At 34.1% G+C, this 19,670-nt stretch overlaps 1 protein-coding gene across 4 annotated transcripts in view; it reads left to right on the top strand.

Annotated features, from left to right (window-relative positions):
* Nucleotides 1-19,670, top strand: part of LOC114346174 (mediator of RNA polymerase II transcription subunit 14) — a 148,525-nt gene that overhangs the window by 32,783 nt on the left and 96,072 nt on the right. For all 4 annotated transcript variants that reach the window (XM_028296966.2, XM_028296972.2, XM_050646918.1 and 1 more), the window contains exons 4-5: nt 7,465-8,327; nt 17,576-17,735. In XM_028296966.2, the coding sequence (XP_028152767.1) occupies nt 7,465-8,327; nt 17,576-17,735 (1,023 nt within the window). The remainder of the gene's footprint in view (nt 1-7,464; nt 8,328-17,575; nt 17,736-19,670) is intronic.

Here is a 19,670-nt window from a genome sequence, read left to right as displayed (position 1 = left end):
AAAAAGCACTGCCAGGTCCGCAAGTAGCCAATTTATAGTAAAACTTCCACTGAAGTTTCCAGCTGATTTGTTAAGAGACTCCATGGATACTGCAGCCAGCAGTATTTCTAATACTCCTGATACTCACATTGATAAAAATGATATTTCCAATAATATCAATGAAATTGGAAACTCTGAGAGTACCAAAACTCTTGGAATTCAATTGATGAGTCGCCAAGACCTCCTTTGTTATAAAATATCACTTTGTGAATTGCCTGTTTTATTTACTAAACGTCAAATTTTATCCATTATTTCTAAAATTTGGGATCCAATGGGTCTTCTCAGTCCAGTTATTATACTTGCCAAAATAATTATTCAAAAATTGTTCCAACTTCAAAAACCATGGGATGAACCTGTACCTCCAGAGTTAAATAAATCCTGGAGGCAGTTATATAACCAGTTGCCTCAGTTGAATTCATTACGTATTCCAAGATCCGTTGTTGGACCATACAGTCAAATCATTGGCATCCATTGCTTTTGTGATGCTTCTCTTAATGCAAGTAGCATTTATATATCCAGTGTTGGTAAAAATAATGAGTACAATTATCATATTTTATGTTCAAAGACAAAGGTTACAGCTCTCAAACAATTAACAATCCCGAAACTTGAATTATGTGTAGCTCTCTTAGGTTCTCAACTTATTAATAAGGTTGTAAAAGCCTTACCAGTTGTGAATGTTCCAATTTATATGTGGTCTGACTCAAATATAGTATTATGTTGGTTGAAACTAGAGCCGCACCAGCTACAGGTATTTGTATCTAATAGAGTAGCTAAAATCCAATCTCTCACCACTGTGAATAGTTGGCACTATGTTAACACTAAAGAAAATCCGGCAGATATTGCTAGTCGCGGAATTCTTCCCAAATCTTTTATTGAATCCAACCTTTGGTTTCATGGGCCATATTTTTTGAGACAACATCCCAATAATTTGCCGATTAATTCACTTCGAGAACTAGAAGAAATACCAGAACCAGAACTTAAGCAGTCAGTCCAAACAACCTTATCTTCCAATATACACATAAGTTGGATTTCGAATTTTATTAGTAGATTTTCAAATTTACATAAACTAAAAAGAGTATTTGCATATCTTATAAGATTTACAATATCTATTAAAACTAAAACTAGAGCAGATAGCATGCTTTTAAATGTAAGAGAACTAAATGACTCCTTTTTAATATTAATAAAACTTGTTCAAGCAGAATCTTTTCAAGATGAAATTGTTAGCTTGGCAAATAAAAAACCATTAAATAAAAAATCCAAATTAATTCATTTATCACCTATTTTAGATAATGATGTATTAAAGGTAGGAGGACGACTTTTACATACAATGTTACCAAATAATATAAAAACTCCAATCCTATTACCAAAATTTCATGCTTTAACAAAATTAATATGTACACATTACCATGTAAACTATTTGCACCCAGGACCACAACTATTATTGTCACTAATCAGACAAAAGTATTGGCCAATATCAGGAAAAGTATTAACCAAGCAAATAGTGAGACAATGTATTAAGTGTTTTCGAGTAAAACCACCTAATACTTCAGTGACCATGGGTCCACTTCCTAATGAACGAATTACTATATCACCACACCCTTTTGAAAATGTGGGATTAGATTTTGCAGGACCGTTCCTTTTAAAGGAGAAAAAGGGACGAGGAAGCAAAATTCTAAAAGGTTATGTTTGCATATATGTCTGCTTTGTTACAAAAGCTATGCATTTAGAATTATTAACTGATATGACAACTGACTGTTTTTTATCATGTTTTAAACGATTTATATCTCGCAGGGGTATTCCCACTAATGTTTACTCCGACAATGGTTCCACTTTTAAATCAGCCAATAGAGAATTAAAGTCTATTTATCATTTTTTGAAAACAAATAGCCATACTATTCACAATTTTGCTTTAACTAAAAATATTGCATGGCATTTTTCTCCACCATATAGCCCAAATTTTGGCGGTTTGTGGGAATCGTCTATAAAACAAATGAAATTTCATATGAAACGCACACTTACCAATATTAATTTAACATATGAAAAATTTTTTACTTTATTAACCGAAATAGAGTGTATTTTAAATTCAAGACCACTTTTTGCTAGTTCAGAAGATCCATCTGACCTTGAAACCTTAACTCCTTCCCATTTTTTGACATTACGTCCTTTAACTTCACTTCCTGAACCCAATGTTCTATCAATTCCTACAAACAGACTTAATCGTTTCCAACAAGTTCAGCAACTTCATCAACGATTCTGGGCTCGCTTTTCAAAAGAATATGTCAGCCAATTGCACCAGTCTTATAAATGGAACCAGAATTCATCGAAACCTCTCAATCCAGGTGCTTTAGTGATTATCCATGATTCAAGTTTACCTCCATGTAAATGATCTTTAGGACGAATAGAGAAGGTATTTCCTGGAAAAGATGGAAAAATCAGGGTTGTTCAAGTTAAAACCTCGAAAGGCATCATCACCAGATCCTCCAGACATCTAGCCCAATTGCCTTTAGAAGAATCTCAGTGATCCTCTAACTATTATAACAACTTCCCAAGTGTATTATGTGTCGTGGACTTGTTTGAAGTGTACTTCAACGCGGGGAGTATGTTAGGAACTTTTTGACTTTTTTTTTGTTATGTGACAGTTTCGTAGAAGATGAAAAGAAAATAAAAAGAAGATTTATGTTTGCATGGTGATGCATGCACCTTGATAAACAATATAGAAATAATTGAATTTTTACCAAGTTGTCAGAATAAACTTCAAATTAAAATATAATTTTCTTAATGCAATATATCCATACCAGCGCAAATAATTACAGTCCATACCAGATTTAAAACCTAACAAGTGTATCATCAAATATTTTGAGTCTTACTAATCATAAAGATTTCTGTAATTCTCTGTAAGCGCATCATACAAATAATATCTACTTTAAATGCTTGTGGGTTCTCATTTGGTGTCTGGATTCTACTTTGCAGTTGTGCTCTGTATAGGCTTTATAGATGGGTAGTACCATAGCGTTTTTAAGTTGATTGAATAAGGTCTGATAACATAACATTGAGCTTTACCTTTAGCAATCGATCCTTTGCCATGTTGGAAAGATCACTTAATCCGAAATCAAGGAGTCTTTTCCTTTGTTAATTGGTTGGCAGCCTTGTGATTAAAAAAAATATGGTCATATGATGTGTTTTTACTCCTTTAGTCGTTTTTATTTGAATATCAGACTTGCATCTATTGCTTCTCTTTCTGTCTCAGTTGATGATAGATGTGTCGTTGAGATCCCAATAAATATCATTTTTCTCTTCTAACCTTCCTTCTAGACTATATCATTTTTCTGTATTGTATCAAATGTTATAGAAACTTTTTTGAAGTTATACTTCTTTAGGCGCGATTGAGATTGAGGGTGAATTTATATTGATCTGCGCGCATGCGCACACCGACAGTATGGTATTAGTCGTTATACTGGCTCTGATTGGGTGTTGAAATGATCTGTCAATAATAAATAATTGTTCAATATGAAGGTAAACAAATGTGTAATATATTAGTTTTATTGTTGTGAGGACAGAAACAAAAAAGTTTATAATTGTAGTGACATTTAAATAGTTTTTAAAAGCAACAGGTACGTAATAATTGTAAATGTATCATAGGTACCTACCTATTTGAACCTACCAAAATACATAGTATGTAATACTTTTATTTACATAATTTGATTACCATCAAAATTTCTATCAATGTTCACCTAATATATTGTTTTCTTACTCTATGTTTTGTTGTATTTTTTCAATTCTAAATCATTTCAATTCAAAATCAAAATAATTTAATTTAATTCAAAAATGTCAAAAGCTTAATCCGTTTAGTTAGTCGATCTTCGCACATAATGACACATTGCCTCCGTGGCGAAGCGTTTAAGGCGAATGAACCCCAATATAAGTATATTTATTATATAATTTTATTTTCAGAAAATACGTATTTAGTTAAAAAAATTTCCGACAATTAATATTCAGAAATCATTTGTGGCATTTTTAATGTGTTTGTGTGTTTTATTATTTTATTATTTTAATTTTTGGCACTGTTTTAATAAAAATGTTTGAGAAGTAGTAAGTATAAATTAGTTTAATATTTAAATAAAATATAAATAAAAAGTATATTAATTTCATTTAAATCATATAATAGAAGTATAACTTCTTACGTGCTTACAAAGTACACACACATTCTTTTTTTAATTTCTCTTCTAATCTTCCTTCTAGATTCTAGACTATTAGAGTACAGTAAAACCTTGATATAACGGACCTCTATTTAACGGACTTCGGGTATAACGGACAAAAAATCCGATAAAATGTAAAAAAATTTAAATCGTCCTGCTAATACTATACATGCTTAATCCTGCCCATACCAAAGTACATTTCATAACAACGGGGTCCCCGTGGAACCCAAACGCTGTATTTTACAAAGAATTTCAATAACTTTTTTATTATAGCATATTCAGGACACATTTCTAAATAGTCTGATTTATTTTAAACATATTTTTTAATAACGGACTTTCGGCTTTAACGGACACACCGTCTCCCCAGTTAGTCCGTTGTATCGAGGTTTTACTGTATGTAATTTTCTGTATTGTATCAAATGTTGTAGAAACTTTTTTGAAGTTTTCGAAATACTTTTTAGATGTTTCTTCGATCATTTTAGATACTTATACAAATTCTTTGGCAGTTTTTCTAAAAACTTCTAATTTTTCGAGAGTTTACCTAGACTTTTAATTTATCATTTTAGAAGTTTGATAACAAAAAGATCCAGATAGTTCTACCGATTGAAGCATCTTGATTTATTTGCACAACTCCTGCCAGCGTAATGAATAACTGCCCGAAAAGATTCTAGGCTGTTATTCTGCGAGTTGATACTACAAAATATAAGAAATTTTGGATCAACATTCGCTCGTCCGGAACAAAAGTGACATAACTCAAAAAATGCATAATTCCAGTTATCTTGTTAAATCGACTCCAAAAATTCTATATTTTACCAGGAAAAGTGTCGCATAGGTGTTTACTTCCTACTTCGTCAGATAGCGGTAGTGTCATTATTCATTTGGCGCTAAAATGAATATTTTTATTCGGGAACAATGACACGTTTAAGTTATGCTCTAACGTTCGACGTGAGCGTATCGTTATTTATCACGAAAATTGTTGTATTGGCTCCGTGCGTCTCCCCTCTACTTACAGTCACGTGACACGCTGTCAGATTTTGTCAGGACGTTTTAACATTGAGCCTTATGGGATTATTTTGTTAAACTTGAATATTTTATTTTGTAGTGATAATAACCGAATACAATTGTTAGAATTTATTAGTTATTAATTTATACTGTAATTTATAGTGCAACAAAAATATTTTCTTTTATTCAAGATATATATATATATATATATTCAAGATTTATTGACATAAACTGCGATAGTGAGGTTATGTATACAAAATCAAACTGATAATCAATATTGGAAATAGAAGAATTTATATCAGATTAAGTGCGTTTTTATTTTCTGTTTATATTAATACATAATATCACTAGCCTGACACGGCATTTTTTTAAATGTCTCATTTAAACATACACAAATCGTCCTGATAACATTTCAAAAAACCGCCACCATGAGCAGGTCGGTCGATTTTGCTTTGACACTTTTTAACGCTCAGAGCGAATTTCGAGAAGTGTAGGTATTTTTCGTTAATGTTTAAAAAAGTGACCTTTAGTTTAAAAGAAAAGTGACATGAATCAAAATGTTTACTTTTTTTCTTTGTTAAATCAGATATCATAGTTTTTTTGGTTTGGCTTCTTACACAATTAGAAACATTTACTTATCCATATTTTTTGTTTTTAATTTTGAAATTTTAGCAGTTACTGTTAAGAGCGCAGGCGCGAATATTTTACGGCTGTCCCTACTTTTTCTTTCTTTACACGGCAAACTACGTGTAGTAAAATTCTCACTGGTATGAATATGTAGGGATGACTTTTGAATGTTCTTGAATAACAGTTACTTGTATAATCGCTTAAATTATTAATTCAGTTAATTAATATGATAATTTTGTCACTAACTATGTATTCAGTGATTATAATAAATAATTTATATGCTATGCAATTAAAAATAATACTTAATCGAGAAAAGTGGAAAAGTGATAAACTGATTTTTTAATACTATATTGTTACTATGGAACGCTTACATAAATTTTGAACATCTTTAACAACAAAATACTTGGATAACAGAATATATCCTGGTGTATTCTCTGCTTGGGATCTTCTATAAATAATAAACAATAAATAACTGTTTATTAATTTCACGTCTTTAATCAATTAATTATCAAATACACTATCAATATTATTTAATAAACAACTCAAAATATTCCTGAAGCCGTGTCAAATATCTAAAATTGTCACTGTCTTGTCAGAACATTCTCTTCGCATTGTATGACAAAGATAGCTAATGTTCGATTTGGAATATATTACCACGGACATGGTATTCATTTTTTTCGAATCCTGAAAGAACTAATAAATATTTTTGAAAAATTTAAACGCAGAATGAAAGACTAAATTATTAGCGAGGGCCGAAAGTCCCTTAGAATAAATAAAAAGTTTCTTTTGAATGAGATATTTGAAATTAAAAATCACACTAAAGGACATCGCACACATCTTATGGAAAATATAATGTCACTCAAATTCAATAAAATTTATACCAATAGATTCGTTTTAAATTAACGATCAAATCTTATCATTGCGCCAACTCTCTATTTTCAAAAATAAGAGCAGAAATTGATATAAATAAATCTGAAATCAAATGGGTAGGTACATAAGTTAGAGAGAGAAAAAATATTTTAAAATACCCAGATTTTCGGTACTCCATAAATCGGCGGATTAGTTTCACTAATCCGCTTAGGCCCAGCGGGATTTAAGCTGTTATGAATAGCACTCAGAGCAATAATGATTGTAAACTAACATTTTATGGACTCCAAAAATGTGATTTCGATAAACTTTAATTGCAATTTGCGCCGTAATTAATCATAATTAAGAGTTGGCGCAGTGATAAGAATTGATCGTTATATTAAAACGAATCTAATCGTATAAATTTTATTGAATTTGAGTGACATTATATTTTTCATAAGATGTGTGCGATGTCCTTTTCTCTTAGTTTTTAACACCTGTAACTTATTAAAATAAACATTATAGAAGTTTTTAGGGACTTTCGGCCCTCGATAACAACGTAATCTTTCATTCTGCGTTTAAATTCTTCAAAAATACTTATTAGTTTTCTCAGGATTCGAAAAAAATGAATCCCATTTAAATCTTGAATGAATCTATCTAGCGATATCTAAAAAATCCATTTTTGTCTCTCCTGAAAAAAGTTTTTTGGGTTATGACCTTTCTTCCGGATAAGCGAATATATTATTTGTTTTAGATTGAAAATGGAAGAGTAACTTTCCATGTGCAACATGAATTTGAGGTATCCTTAACAGTAATGGGTGATGGTCCGAACATACCATGGAGACTCTTAGAAATTGACATCTTAGTAGGTGATAAAGAAACAGGTGACGGAAAAGCTCTTGTGCATTCACTCCAGACTCAGTACATCCATCAGTTAATCCAAACAAGACTCGTCGACAACCATCAGCCCCTAACTGAGGTTTACAACTGTCTACACTTTTTCTGCCAGTCACTGCAGTTGGAGGTCTTATATTCCCAAACTTTAAGGTTGATGAGAGACAGGTTAGACGATCACATACATGTTGATGAGTATGTCCCTGGAAAATGTCTAACAGTATCTTACTGGAGGGAGTTAACGAGCAAAGGAAAAGAACAGAGTAATAAAGATCTTCGCTCTGAATTAGGATATCGTTTATCAGTACAAGTTGACGTTCATGATCCGGCCAGGCCTTTGGCTGTGGTACACGTACCTTCTTTAGGCAACAAAGAGAGTGAGATTGCTGATCGAGCCATTAGATCTGAGGTGTTATCTATGGAAAGACTGCTAGTTTACACAATTTATTGCAGAACCAGAAGCAGATTATCAGATATCAAATTAGAATTACAAGGAATGCTTAAAGATATGGAGTGTACGCTTCAAGGATCTCCAGCAATTCTATCAGTAGCTATACTTCAACCTTGTCTGAGAGCAGAACAACTATTGATAACAGTTGATACTCATACTGGCATGCTCCAATGCCATGTACCACAGTATGATGGTGCTCCACTTATACCAGAACTGAATAATGCCTTGAATGGAGACCACGCTAGATTACCTATGCTTATATCAGAATTAAGGTAAGAAAAATCGTATGTATACAGTGATGGACGCGCTAATAACCGGAAAAATAGCTCAAAAGATGGAAAACATTTACATTGCGAAACAAAAAGAGATGAAACTAGTGGAGGTGGAAAGTATCAGTATAAACTTACATTACATAGTTTCCCACGTCTGTGACAGGAGTATTTTATAAAAGTCTACTATCACAGTGACAGTTGTCATACTCCTCTGATACGTCTAAAGGCGGGAAAATATGTAATGTAATGTTAATTTATACGTTTATAACGATACTTTCCATCTCCACCAGTTTCATCCCTTTTTGTTTCACAATGTATTATGTTTTCCATCTTTTGAACTATTTTGCCGGTTATTGGCGCGCTCATCACTGTATACAATTCTAATATAATTGTTTTGATGCAATGTATTATTTCCCCAACTCTTTATCTTTATAGCAACAATTTTATTAAGAATCTAGCTGACCCGGCGAACTTCGTACTGCCTTAGAAATAAATAATGTGTCAAAGTTCAATAAAGAAAAATTAACAGAGAACCAAACAAATACTCAAAAATATTATGGATAAAAAGTTGGATCAATTTAATCCTTTTGATAAACAATATTTTGTTGCGGTGCAGAAATATACAACTATGGCGGTTTTCCAAAGTGCCATTAATTTCTACTATGGTTTGTTTTTAAACCAAGAGGAGTGATTCAAATTTACCGCGCTGTAATGCTTGTTTGTAATTGGTCCAACCGCAGGAAAGTTTACTCCACTGATATAAAATTTTGACACTAATGACATTTATCACATTTTGACACGATTGACATTTCATAGGTTTTCTATTATTCCTTTAATTTTTAGATTTTTAGTCTGCCTTTATATAAGAAGCAGTTATTTTTAGAACTCTTTAGTGACGTATTAATATAATATAATATTTATGGATTACCGTTGTTCTGAAGCTATTTCCTTGTGGCATTTTTATGATTAACTATTTAGATGTATTTTTATTATTAACTATTTAGTATTTTGTATTTTGACAACGAAACCCGATTTGGGCTTCGAAACGTTAATAAAATAATTTTTTCAATTTAATTGTGGCTTATTTCCCATCTAAATAGTTAATTATGGATTACGGTTGAGGGCTGACATGATCAACCAAAAAAGAAGATGTATTTTATCATTTTTGTAGTGACTTTCTTGGGTGTGAATCTGTCTTTTCAGTTTACTCCTCCTGGTTAAAAAATAAACTATAGTAAAGTTTATTCCGAAATTTCGGTTTCGAAAACGAAACATAGGTTCATGCACAACAACTTTGCTTATGATCATCACGTGATCAAATGTGTAGTTTACGATTCTATAAAGGACATACAAACATTCTTTTTTATTTAAGTATATACAGGGTGTAACAAAAATACAGGTCATAAATTAAATCACATATTCTGGGAATAAAAATAGTTCGAATGAACCTAACTTACCTTAGTACTAATATGCACATAAAAAAAGTTACAGCCCTTTGAAGTTACAAAATGAAAATCGATTTTTTCAAATATATCGAAAACTATTAGAGATTTTTTAACTAAAATGGACATGTGGCAATTTTATGGCAGGATAATCTTAAAGAAAAATTATAGTGAAATTTGTGCACCCCATAAAAATTTTACGGGGGTTTTGTTCCCTTAAACCCCCCCAAACTTTTGTGTACGTTCCAATTAAATTATTATTGTGGTACCATTAGTTAAATTCAATGTTTTTAAAACTTTTTTGGCTCTTAATATTTTTTCGATCAAGCAGTTTTTATCGAGTTGCGGCTTCTTTTTTAATATGTTTACATAAAAAATTTATGGGGGTTTAATAAAATGAGGGTACATAAAAATTGTTCCTGGTTAAATTTCCTATCTAAATATTACTTTTTAAAGTCAATGATACTTTTTTTACAAAAATATATTCAAAAGAAAAAGCACAAAGAAACCCAAAAGAAAGAAATTTTGTTTTTTGTCCCATAACTTTTGTCCACGAGGATATAGGTATAGACATTGCTTTACAGAAAAAAAACCCACATATTTCTTCTTTAAAATGTTGTTTAGTAGAGGTAATTAGGATTTACAGTTTTCGAAATATGATTTTTCAAACTTCGCCACTCACAGCAATTTTGGGCAATTTTCCTTGTTATTTCGCAAATATTGTTCTGTAACTTTTTTCTACGTAACTTTGGGTATATGCAATGGTACACGTAATAGGAATAGAAATCAATTACCTTTAAAATGGTCTACTATATAACGTTATACGACTTTTTTTAAAGAAATTATAGTTTTTCAAGGTTTTATACTTTTAACGATTTTTTATAATATAATATAAAAATAAAACAATATTATTATATAATATATTATATATTATATTATATATGTATAGTATATATAATATACTATCATAATAATAATAATATAATGGTATATATAATATAATATATTATATATTATATAATAACTAATATAAAAAAAATATTTTTACATTTTTTAAGATTATTTTTGAATTTTCTCATTATAACTTTTTTTTCTTGTACATGAATATACTATATATTGCTCAATAATGAGGGCTTACTCTCCGTTCTTTAAAATGGTGTATCATATATATTTAAATATGTAATGGAAACCCAGTGATTCTTTGATATTTTTTTACCTGTATTATTTAAAATTATTTCTTTTACAAAAATTACATAAACATTAGTCTTAGAAAACATCACTTTAGTTAAAATCATTTAAACGTTGACATTTAAAAAAATTTCAAAATCAAAGTCCATCTCCTCGTTAGCATTAGCTTCAATATCTTCCTCTGACACTTCAGTTTAGAGTTCCCACAATTAGTACCCATGCACATGCACCTTTTGCAGAATATTGAACAACTAGTTCCTATAGCGATACGCTTTAATTACTATTTTTGCTAATTGTAATTTTAATATTTTTTCTCAAAAACAAAACAACGTTAGTCATTCAAACTGCATATTCAAATACGAAGGTTATGGCCTTATCCTGTGACATCTGTTGTTCGTCTATGCGGCAACAAACTGCACCCTCATTAATTAAGTATTTTATCAGACAGTTAATGTGTCAACAGCTAGCTATGCATTCGGAATTGTTTTTCTTAAAAACCGTAAAAGTAGACGCCAGACTTGATAGTGATTTATGTGATCATCTGGTCAGGGGAAGAGGAATACAAACATGATCATCGTTTGTGGTTGCTTTCTTTAGTCACTACGCAGCATGCGAACCATTCACACATACCGACGCGACCCTCTCCGAGAGACCTAAACGAACACATTTTCGTTGCAAAAATAAAATTACCGTTTGTTTTATTATATCCATTTTTAATTAAATTCCGCAACTCACCCATCGGAATATTGGTGACCCTCGCGAGTATTTTAAACCGCCGCGAAAATTTAAAAAAGAGTTAGTGTTAATAATATTACATTTTTGCCGGTTAATAATATACAGTGAACATCGAAAATGACGACCAGTGCCAACAATAGTGTTTCAGATCGGATTGCAGTGGCCATCGGGAAATTGACAGCCGAATTAGCTGACATGAAAATCCAGCTAGCTAGCTTGTCGCGCGCTCGAGCACAAGCTAACACATACCGTCGAAACCGCAGCAACTCAAGACAAAGACCACATCCTAGAGACAGTAGCTACAGTAGTGAACATAATAGTGACATTTGTTGGTACCACTACCGTTTTGGTGATCAAGCTCAAAAGTGCTCTCCTCCGTGCAAGCTCCAGGGAAACGTCGCGGGCAGTCGGTAGATGCGGCATCCGATCGAAGCCCAAAGTCTCGCCGCCTTTACGTAACAGACTGTGATACAAAAAAACAGTTTTTAGTCGACACCGGTGCCGATCTGTGCGTTTTCCCGCGGAAATATGTACGGGGTGCACGCGAAAAGACTTCATACGAACTATACGCGGCCAATGACACTAAAATCGCGACATACGGCTATGTGAACTTGACATTGAACATCGGACTACGGCGTGATTTTACGTGGCGATTCCTAGTGGCGGACATTTCAAAGCCCATTATCGGAGCCGATTTTCTTTCCCATTTCGCGCTCCTAGTGGACATTGCTAACCAGTGCTTAGTAGACAGTACGACAACCCTTCGAACAAAGGGACTCGTCAAAGAGTGTTTCGACGGCAGCGTAAAGACTATCGCGGAAGCGTCGCGTTACCACGAACTGCTGCTACGATTTCCGGAAATCACGCGACCCGCCGGTATCGTGAAAGACATTCAACATCAAACGAAGCACCACATCGATACAACACCAGGTCCACCCGTTTTTTCGAAGCCTCGACGATTAGCACCTGACAAACTGCAATGGGCTAAAAAAGAGTTCGAAAATCTTCTACGGCTAGGCATCATAAGACCATCGAAAAGTAACTGGTCTACTCCACTGCACATGGTCCCGAAGAAAGGTGAGGAATGGAGACCCTGCGGAGATTATCGACGTCTCAACCAAAAAACAGTTCCAGATCGATATCCAATTCCGCACATCGAAGATTTCGGTCAGGCGCTAGCTGGTAAGACAATTTTCTCTACAATAGATTTAGTGAGAGCATACAACCAGATACCAGTAGCCACCGATGACATACCAAAAACCGCCGTTACCACACCATTTGGGCTGTACGAATACTTATATATGCCTTTTGGTTTACGAAACGCAGGACAGACATTCCAGCGTTTCATAGACGAGATTTTACGTGGTCTAGACTTCGCCTACGCCTACATCGATGACATTCTCATTGCATCAGAATCCGAAGAGCAGCATATGTCGCATTTAGAAGAGATTTTCAAAAGGCTCAAGCAGTTTGGCGTTGTGATAAATCCAGCGAAGTGTCAATTCGGCAAAAACGAGATTACCTTTTTGGGATACACAGTATCAGACGGAGGACTCACACCTCCACAAGAAAAAGTAGCAGCTGTACAGAATTTCACTCAGCCAAAAACAGTGAAAGACCTACGCAGATTTCTAGGTATGTTAAACTTCTACCGAAGGTTCATACCCAATGCAGCTGAGCTACAAGCACCACTACATGATGCCCTAAAAGGTAATGTCAAAGGAAAAGCACCAATCGAATGGACACCACAGCGAATCCAAGCCTTTGACGACTGCAAAAACAGTTTAGCTAACGCTGCTTTACTGAGCCACCCTGTAAACGATGTTGATATCTCCATCACTTGTGACGCTTCTGATTTTTGTGCGGGAGCTGTACTACAACAAAAAACGAATACAGGTATGAAACCTTTAGCTTTCTTTTCTAAGAAATTCTCACCTAGCGAAAAGAAATATAGTGCATACGACAGAGAACTATTAGCTATATATCTAGCCATAAAACACTTCAGACATATGATCGAAGGCAAGGACATAACGATATACACAGACCAGAAACCAATCACCTTCGCCTTTACTCAGAAGCTAGATAAATGTAGTCCTAGACAGTTTAGATATTTAGACTATATAGGACAGTTTTGCACTAACATTCAGCACATTTCTGGTTTAACAAATATTGTGGCAGACGCACTATCTCGAGTCGATAGCATCAAGAAAGATATCGACATCACTGACTTAGCTCTCGCACAAGAAACTGATCCAAAACTGCAAACTTTTTTAAGTGAGAAAACATCACTACAAATGAAGAAAATACGTTTTCCCGAGCAAAACGTGAGTTTGTACTGCGACATATCAACATCTACAGCCAGACCATTTATACCGAAACCACTTCGAATGGCAATTTTTCGCACCATGCATAACCTAGCACATCCCGGAATCAACAGTTCTGTGAAGATGATCACACAGCGATATGTTTGGCCATCCATTAAATCAGATGTGAGGAAATGGACTCGAGCGTGTCTACAGTGCCAAAAAGCGAAAATATCGCGCCACATTGTTTCACCTAGTGGAAGTTATGTACCACCTTCTAGCCGATTCGAACATGTCCACATAGACATTATAGTGATGCCGATTTCAGAAGGAAACAGATACTGTTTAACATGTGTCGATCGTTTCACACGTTGGCCAGAAGCTTTCCCGATGCCTAATCAAGAAGCAGACACAGTAGCCAGAACATTTTTTTCTGGTTGGATAGCTCGTTTCGGCACTCCCAAGCGCATCACAACAGATCAAGGCCGACAATTCGAATCGCATCTTTTCAAGTCATTATGCAAATTAACTGGAACTTCCCATTTAAGGACAACCGCCTATCATCCGCAAGCAAATGGTATGGTAGAAAGGTTTCATCGACAGTTAAAAGCAGCAATTCGATGTCATGAAAACATCCGATGGACCGAAAGCCTACCTTCAGTGTTACTGGGCATACGAGCAGCGTGGAGAGAAGATTTAGGTACTTCCGCCGCCGAACTCGTGTACGGAGAACCATTGTGTTTGCCAGGTGAACTATTGTTTTCGTCACAAAGAAACACCGACGACAATGCTCACATTTATTTAAAAACACTTCGAAACCATTTCGAAAACCTCCGTCCTACGCAACCGTCGCATCATGGATCCAAAAGTACCTTCATTTTCAAAGACATGAAAACCACCTCTCACGTTTTCATCCGCCGTGATACAATCAAAAGCAGCTTAGAAAACCCATATCACGGTCCTTTTCCAGTTGTTAAGCGAGGTGACAAGACTTTTGTCGTCCGGGTAAACGGGAAGGAATCAACAATTTCCATAGACAGATTGAAACCTGCTTACGAACTTCACGACTCTACCCATCACGAAACAAAAGAAATGACCAGCAAAACAAACAACAACAGACCGAAGAGGAAAGCAAGATTTACTGGAACTTACCAAGAAAGTGTTAGTTCAAAGTGAATCGAGTGATTTTTTTTTCTTTCTCCTTGTATAAACTTTGCATTATTTTTTTTTTCCTATTTTCAATTTTCATTATATGTAATTTGTATATATTATATATTATCTATCGTTTTAGTCTCTCAGAAGGGGGTGTATAGCGATACGCTTTAATTACTATTTTTGCTAATTGTAATTTTAATATTTTTTCTCAAAAACAAAACAACGTTAGTCATTCAAACTGCATATTCAAATACGAAGGTTATGGCCTTATCCTGTGACATCTGTTGTTCGTCTATGCGGCAACAAACTGCACCCTCATTAATTAAGTATTTTATCAGACAGTTAATGTGTCAACAGCTAGCTATGCATTCGGAATTGTTTTTCTTAAAAACCGTAAAAGTAGACGCCAGACTTGATAGTGATTTATGTGATCATCTGGTCAGGGGAAAAGGAATACAAACATGATCATCGTTTGTGGTTGCTTTCTTTAGTCACTACGCAGCATGCGAACCATTCACACATACCGACGCGACCCTCTCCGAGAGACCTAAACGAACACATTTTCGTTGCAAAAATAAAATTACCGTTTGTTTTATTATATCCATTTGTAATTAAATTCCGCAACTCACCCATCGGAATATTCCTATCTTCCTACAACCGCAGTTTTTTGTACATCCGTTGGTACATTTACATGCTATTTTTTCAAGTAAATTTGTGGTGCAGGAGCTTTGACAGTAAATATTGGAATTAATCCATATTTTAAAGTTTGCCCTTCCGAGTCAAGTCGATTCAAAGTATTACCTATAAAAAATAAGATTCAATCATAACACACAATCACATAAAAACGTTATAATGAGGAATTTAAAAAATAATCCTATAATCAAAAATCGTTGCAAGTACTTATTACATTTTGAAAAAGCATATCTTATTCAAAAATAATCCTAGAATTTTTTATAATACGTCATTTTAAAGTAAACAGAATAAGCTTTCTTGTTTATTATATAATATATACCTAAATGTAGAAAAAAAAGTTATAATGGGAAATTTAAAAAATAATCGTAAAAAATATAAAAACTCGTTAAAAGTATAAAGTCTTGAAAAAGATAACCTCTTTAAAAGAAGTCGTACAACATTATACAGTAGAACATTTTAAAGGTAATTGATTTCTATTCCTCTTACGTGTACCATTGCATATGCCTAAAGTTACGTAGAAAAAAGTTACAGAACAATATTTGCGAAATAACTAGGAAAATTGCCCAAAATTGCTGTCGCAATTTTGTCGCGAAATTTGAAAAATCATTTTTCGAAAACTGTAAATCCTAATGAGCTCTACCAAACATCATTTTAAAGACAAAATATGTAAGTCTTTTTTCTGTGAAGCAATGTCTATACATACCTATATCCCCGTGGACAAAAGTTATGGGAGAGAAAACAAAATTTCTTACTTTTGGGTTTCTTTGTGCTTTTTCTTTTGAATATATTTTTGTAAAAAAAGTATCTTCGACTTTAAAAAGTTTTATTTAGATAGGAAATTTAACCAGGAACAATTTTTATGTAGACGTGTTTTGTACCAAAAGTGCATAGAACTCACCCTAATGTAACCTGTGCCCAGGGACTAATTCACCCATTTCTCAAAAACGCACCCCTTTAAATGGTAGCACTCCGCGGTTTTTTCATATATAGAGATTCATTGACCATATGAAATAATAAAATCCCGTTAACGTTGTAGTTCCTTTCTATAGTACATAATCAATAGCCTACTAGTATTATAGTTTAAGTACTGAACACAAAATACTTGAAATATTGAAATAAATCAGAGTCCTACAGACGAACCTTCAGCAGCGCAAGGCAGCTTCTTCATAACATGTCCATCCAAGTAGACTGCAACATTTTTGTTGGTCAATAAATTCTCGATGAAATGGTATATATTTTCAGATTGATTACATTATTTTTAAGTTTTTCTAGGATCCGTGTCCGTAAGGCCGTATTAAAGGCGTGTTCTATATCAAGAGGGACAGTTGTAGCTACATATTAATATTGATATTTATGAAAGCTGGATTTTAGAGTCAATGATTAGAACAACATTGTGTAACGGTTTGGATGAAAATCTAATTGAACGGCATTTAAAAGATTGTGCTTCTCAAAAGTAGACGTTTGCTTCAAAGTTTGAATACTAGAGCTTAAAGACCTTAAAGATTAAGGTCCTTAAGGAGCTTAAAGAGTTACTGGTTATGGTAAATGTCTTTTTCTTTGGAGGAGTAGTACTTGATGTGATTTAGAAATGTGTAGCTTTTTTAAAATTCTTCTTTTTACAATTACTGGGGCCAGTGGCCTAAAATTATATTTTGATTAGAATAAATATTATGTTTGTTCTTAAACATATTTAAAACGGTATAACATATGATAAGTTATACGTTGGTTTTAGATATTGGATTACTCAGAGACGCTGTGAAAAGACGCTTCAACATTTGCCTGCCACTGCATTCGAAAAACTACCTCTTTTACATCATAGCGATCATCCCATAACTAAAATTGGTAAACATAAAATGTTTATTCAGCTGCATAGACATCCAAATGTTGTCTTGGTAAGTAAAAATAAGTTTATTACATGTGTTATATTAAAACGGCCCACACACGTCCCGACTAAACCACCCAACTGACGGGTGTGACAATGTTGGGTCTGACCGTTGGTGTGTGTGTGTGTAGGTTTGTACGATAAAAAAAGATGTACAAGACGGTTCGGCCGACCGATTTGGTCCGTGCTATTCTGACAGCTTGACAGGCTAATTGTAGCAATGGTCAGAACGTGTGTAGCAACAAGTATGGTCGGGGCGTTCTGTCGTGGCGGATGACACGGTCGGGACGTGTGTAGGCCGTTTAAATATGTTTAAAGTTGTTTTCTCGTCTTCTGCTGTCTTAAAATATTTTGGATGATCTGATCAGTAACATTTAATTCGGTTTTACCGATTTTTAATTTCGGAAAGCTGAAACGCCAGATGATGTTGTATTATTTGTGGTTTATTTGTTAGTAGTAGAAGAATGTTGGAATGAAATCAAAAACTGCATCCAGCAGGCTGCGGAAGAGTCTATCGGCAAAAGAAAAACAAACACCAGCGCAATAAGAAACAACAAACCATGGTTTTGTCAAGAAGTCAAAGAACTCGCAGAACAAAAGAGAAAATGCTATCTGTTACAAAAGCACTGGAACGCCGGAACAACGCGCCATCTATATAGAAACAAGAAACAGAATAAATTCGCGAATAAGAGCAATAAAAAGAGAGCATTGGATCAAGTTCACAAGTGACATGGATCACGACATCTATGGCGCACAGAGGAAAGTTTAAAAAATGCTAAAAAACAGAAAAAAACAGTAACTGAATTTGTACAGACAAAGGGGATACCAACTGAGACATGGGAAACATATTTCAGAGAACTCTACAAAGTTGAAGACGCCAATGACGAACACGCTTACAATAGAGAAGACAGGTATATCACTAAAGAAACTGAAGTAGAAGCGAGAATGAAGAGCTTAAAGAATAGACGATCGCCAGGTACTGATGGAATACCGAACGAACTGCTGAAATACGGCGGTTAGAAACTTACTAATTGTCTCATAACATTGTTTAACAAAATCTTAGACAGAGCAGAGATACCACAATATCGGCACACCAGTATCACAATACCGATTTTTAAGAAAGGACAAAGATCATGCCCGGACAACTACAGAGGAATAAATCTCTTAATACGACAATGAAGTTATTCACCGGCATACTCGAGGATAAATAGGAATCACAGATAAAGAACAGAGAAGAACAGCAAGGATTCAGAAAAGACAGGTCAACGACGGACGCAATATTTGTCATGAAACAAGTGAAAGAGAAGTCGATAGAATATAACAAACCTGCATATATTTGCTTAGTAGACCTAACGAAAGCATTTGACAGAGTCAGACTTAGCGATATAATAAAGAAAATTAAGCAAAAAAGGATACCGGCAAACATTCTTGAAGTCATAAAACAAATGAACAATGACAACACGACAAAAATTAAAACAAACGACACCACTACGGCCAACATACCATGCATGCCAAAAGCATGCTACGAGCAGCCGAAATGAAGACACTAAGAGCAATAGCAGGGAAGACAAGAAGAGATAGAATACGAAACAACATCATCAGGGAACAATGTGGCGTGCAAGATATAGTAAGATGTGGTAGGCAAAGACGAAGAGAATGAATCAGTCATTTAAAAAGAATGGAGGAGCACAGACTACCGAGAATTGCGCTAGAAGGAAAAACAGCTGGCAAGCGTCCACCGGTGAGACCACCAAAAAGATGGAGAGATAGTTGGCAGTCTACCTCTTAAGAAATACTTCAACGTCGGAATTAACAGATATACAACAAGTATAAGAAGAAGAAGAAGGTTTATTTGTAACAATATATTTGATAAAGGTATATTACATATAACTATTATTTTAAGTGAGAAACTCAAAAAGTATTGTAATGTTTCTCTAACGGTATT

Source organism: Diabrotica virgifera, chromosome 1, assembly GCF_917563875.1.
Source record: "Diabrotica virgifera virgifera chromosome 1, PGI_DIABVI_V3a".
NCBI lineage: Eukaryota > Metazoa > Arthropoda > Insecta > Coleoptera > Chrysomelidae > Diabrotica > Diabrotica virgifera.
This window is presented reverse-complemented; position numbering and strand designations above follow the sequence as displayed.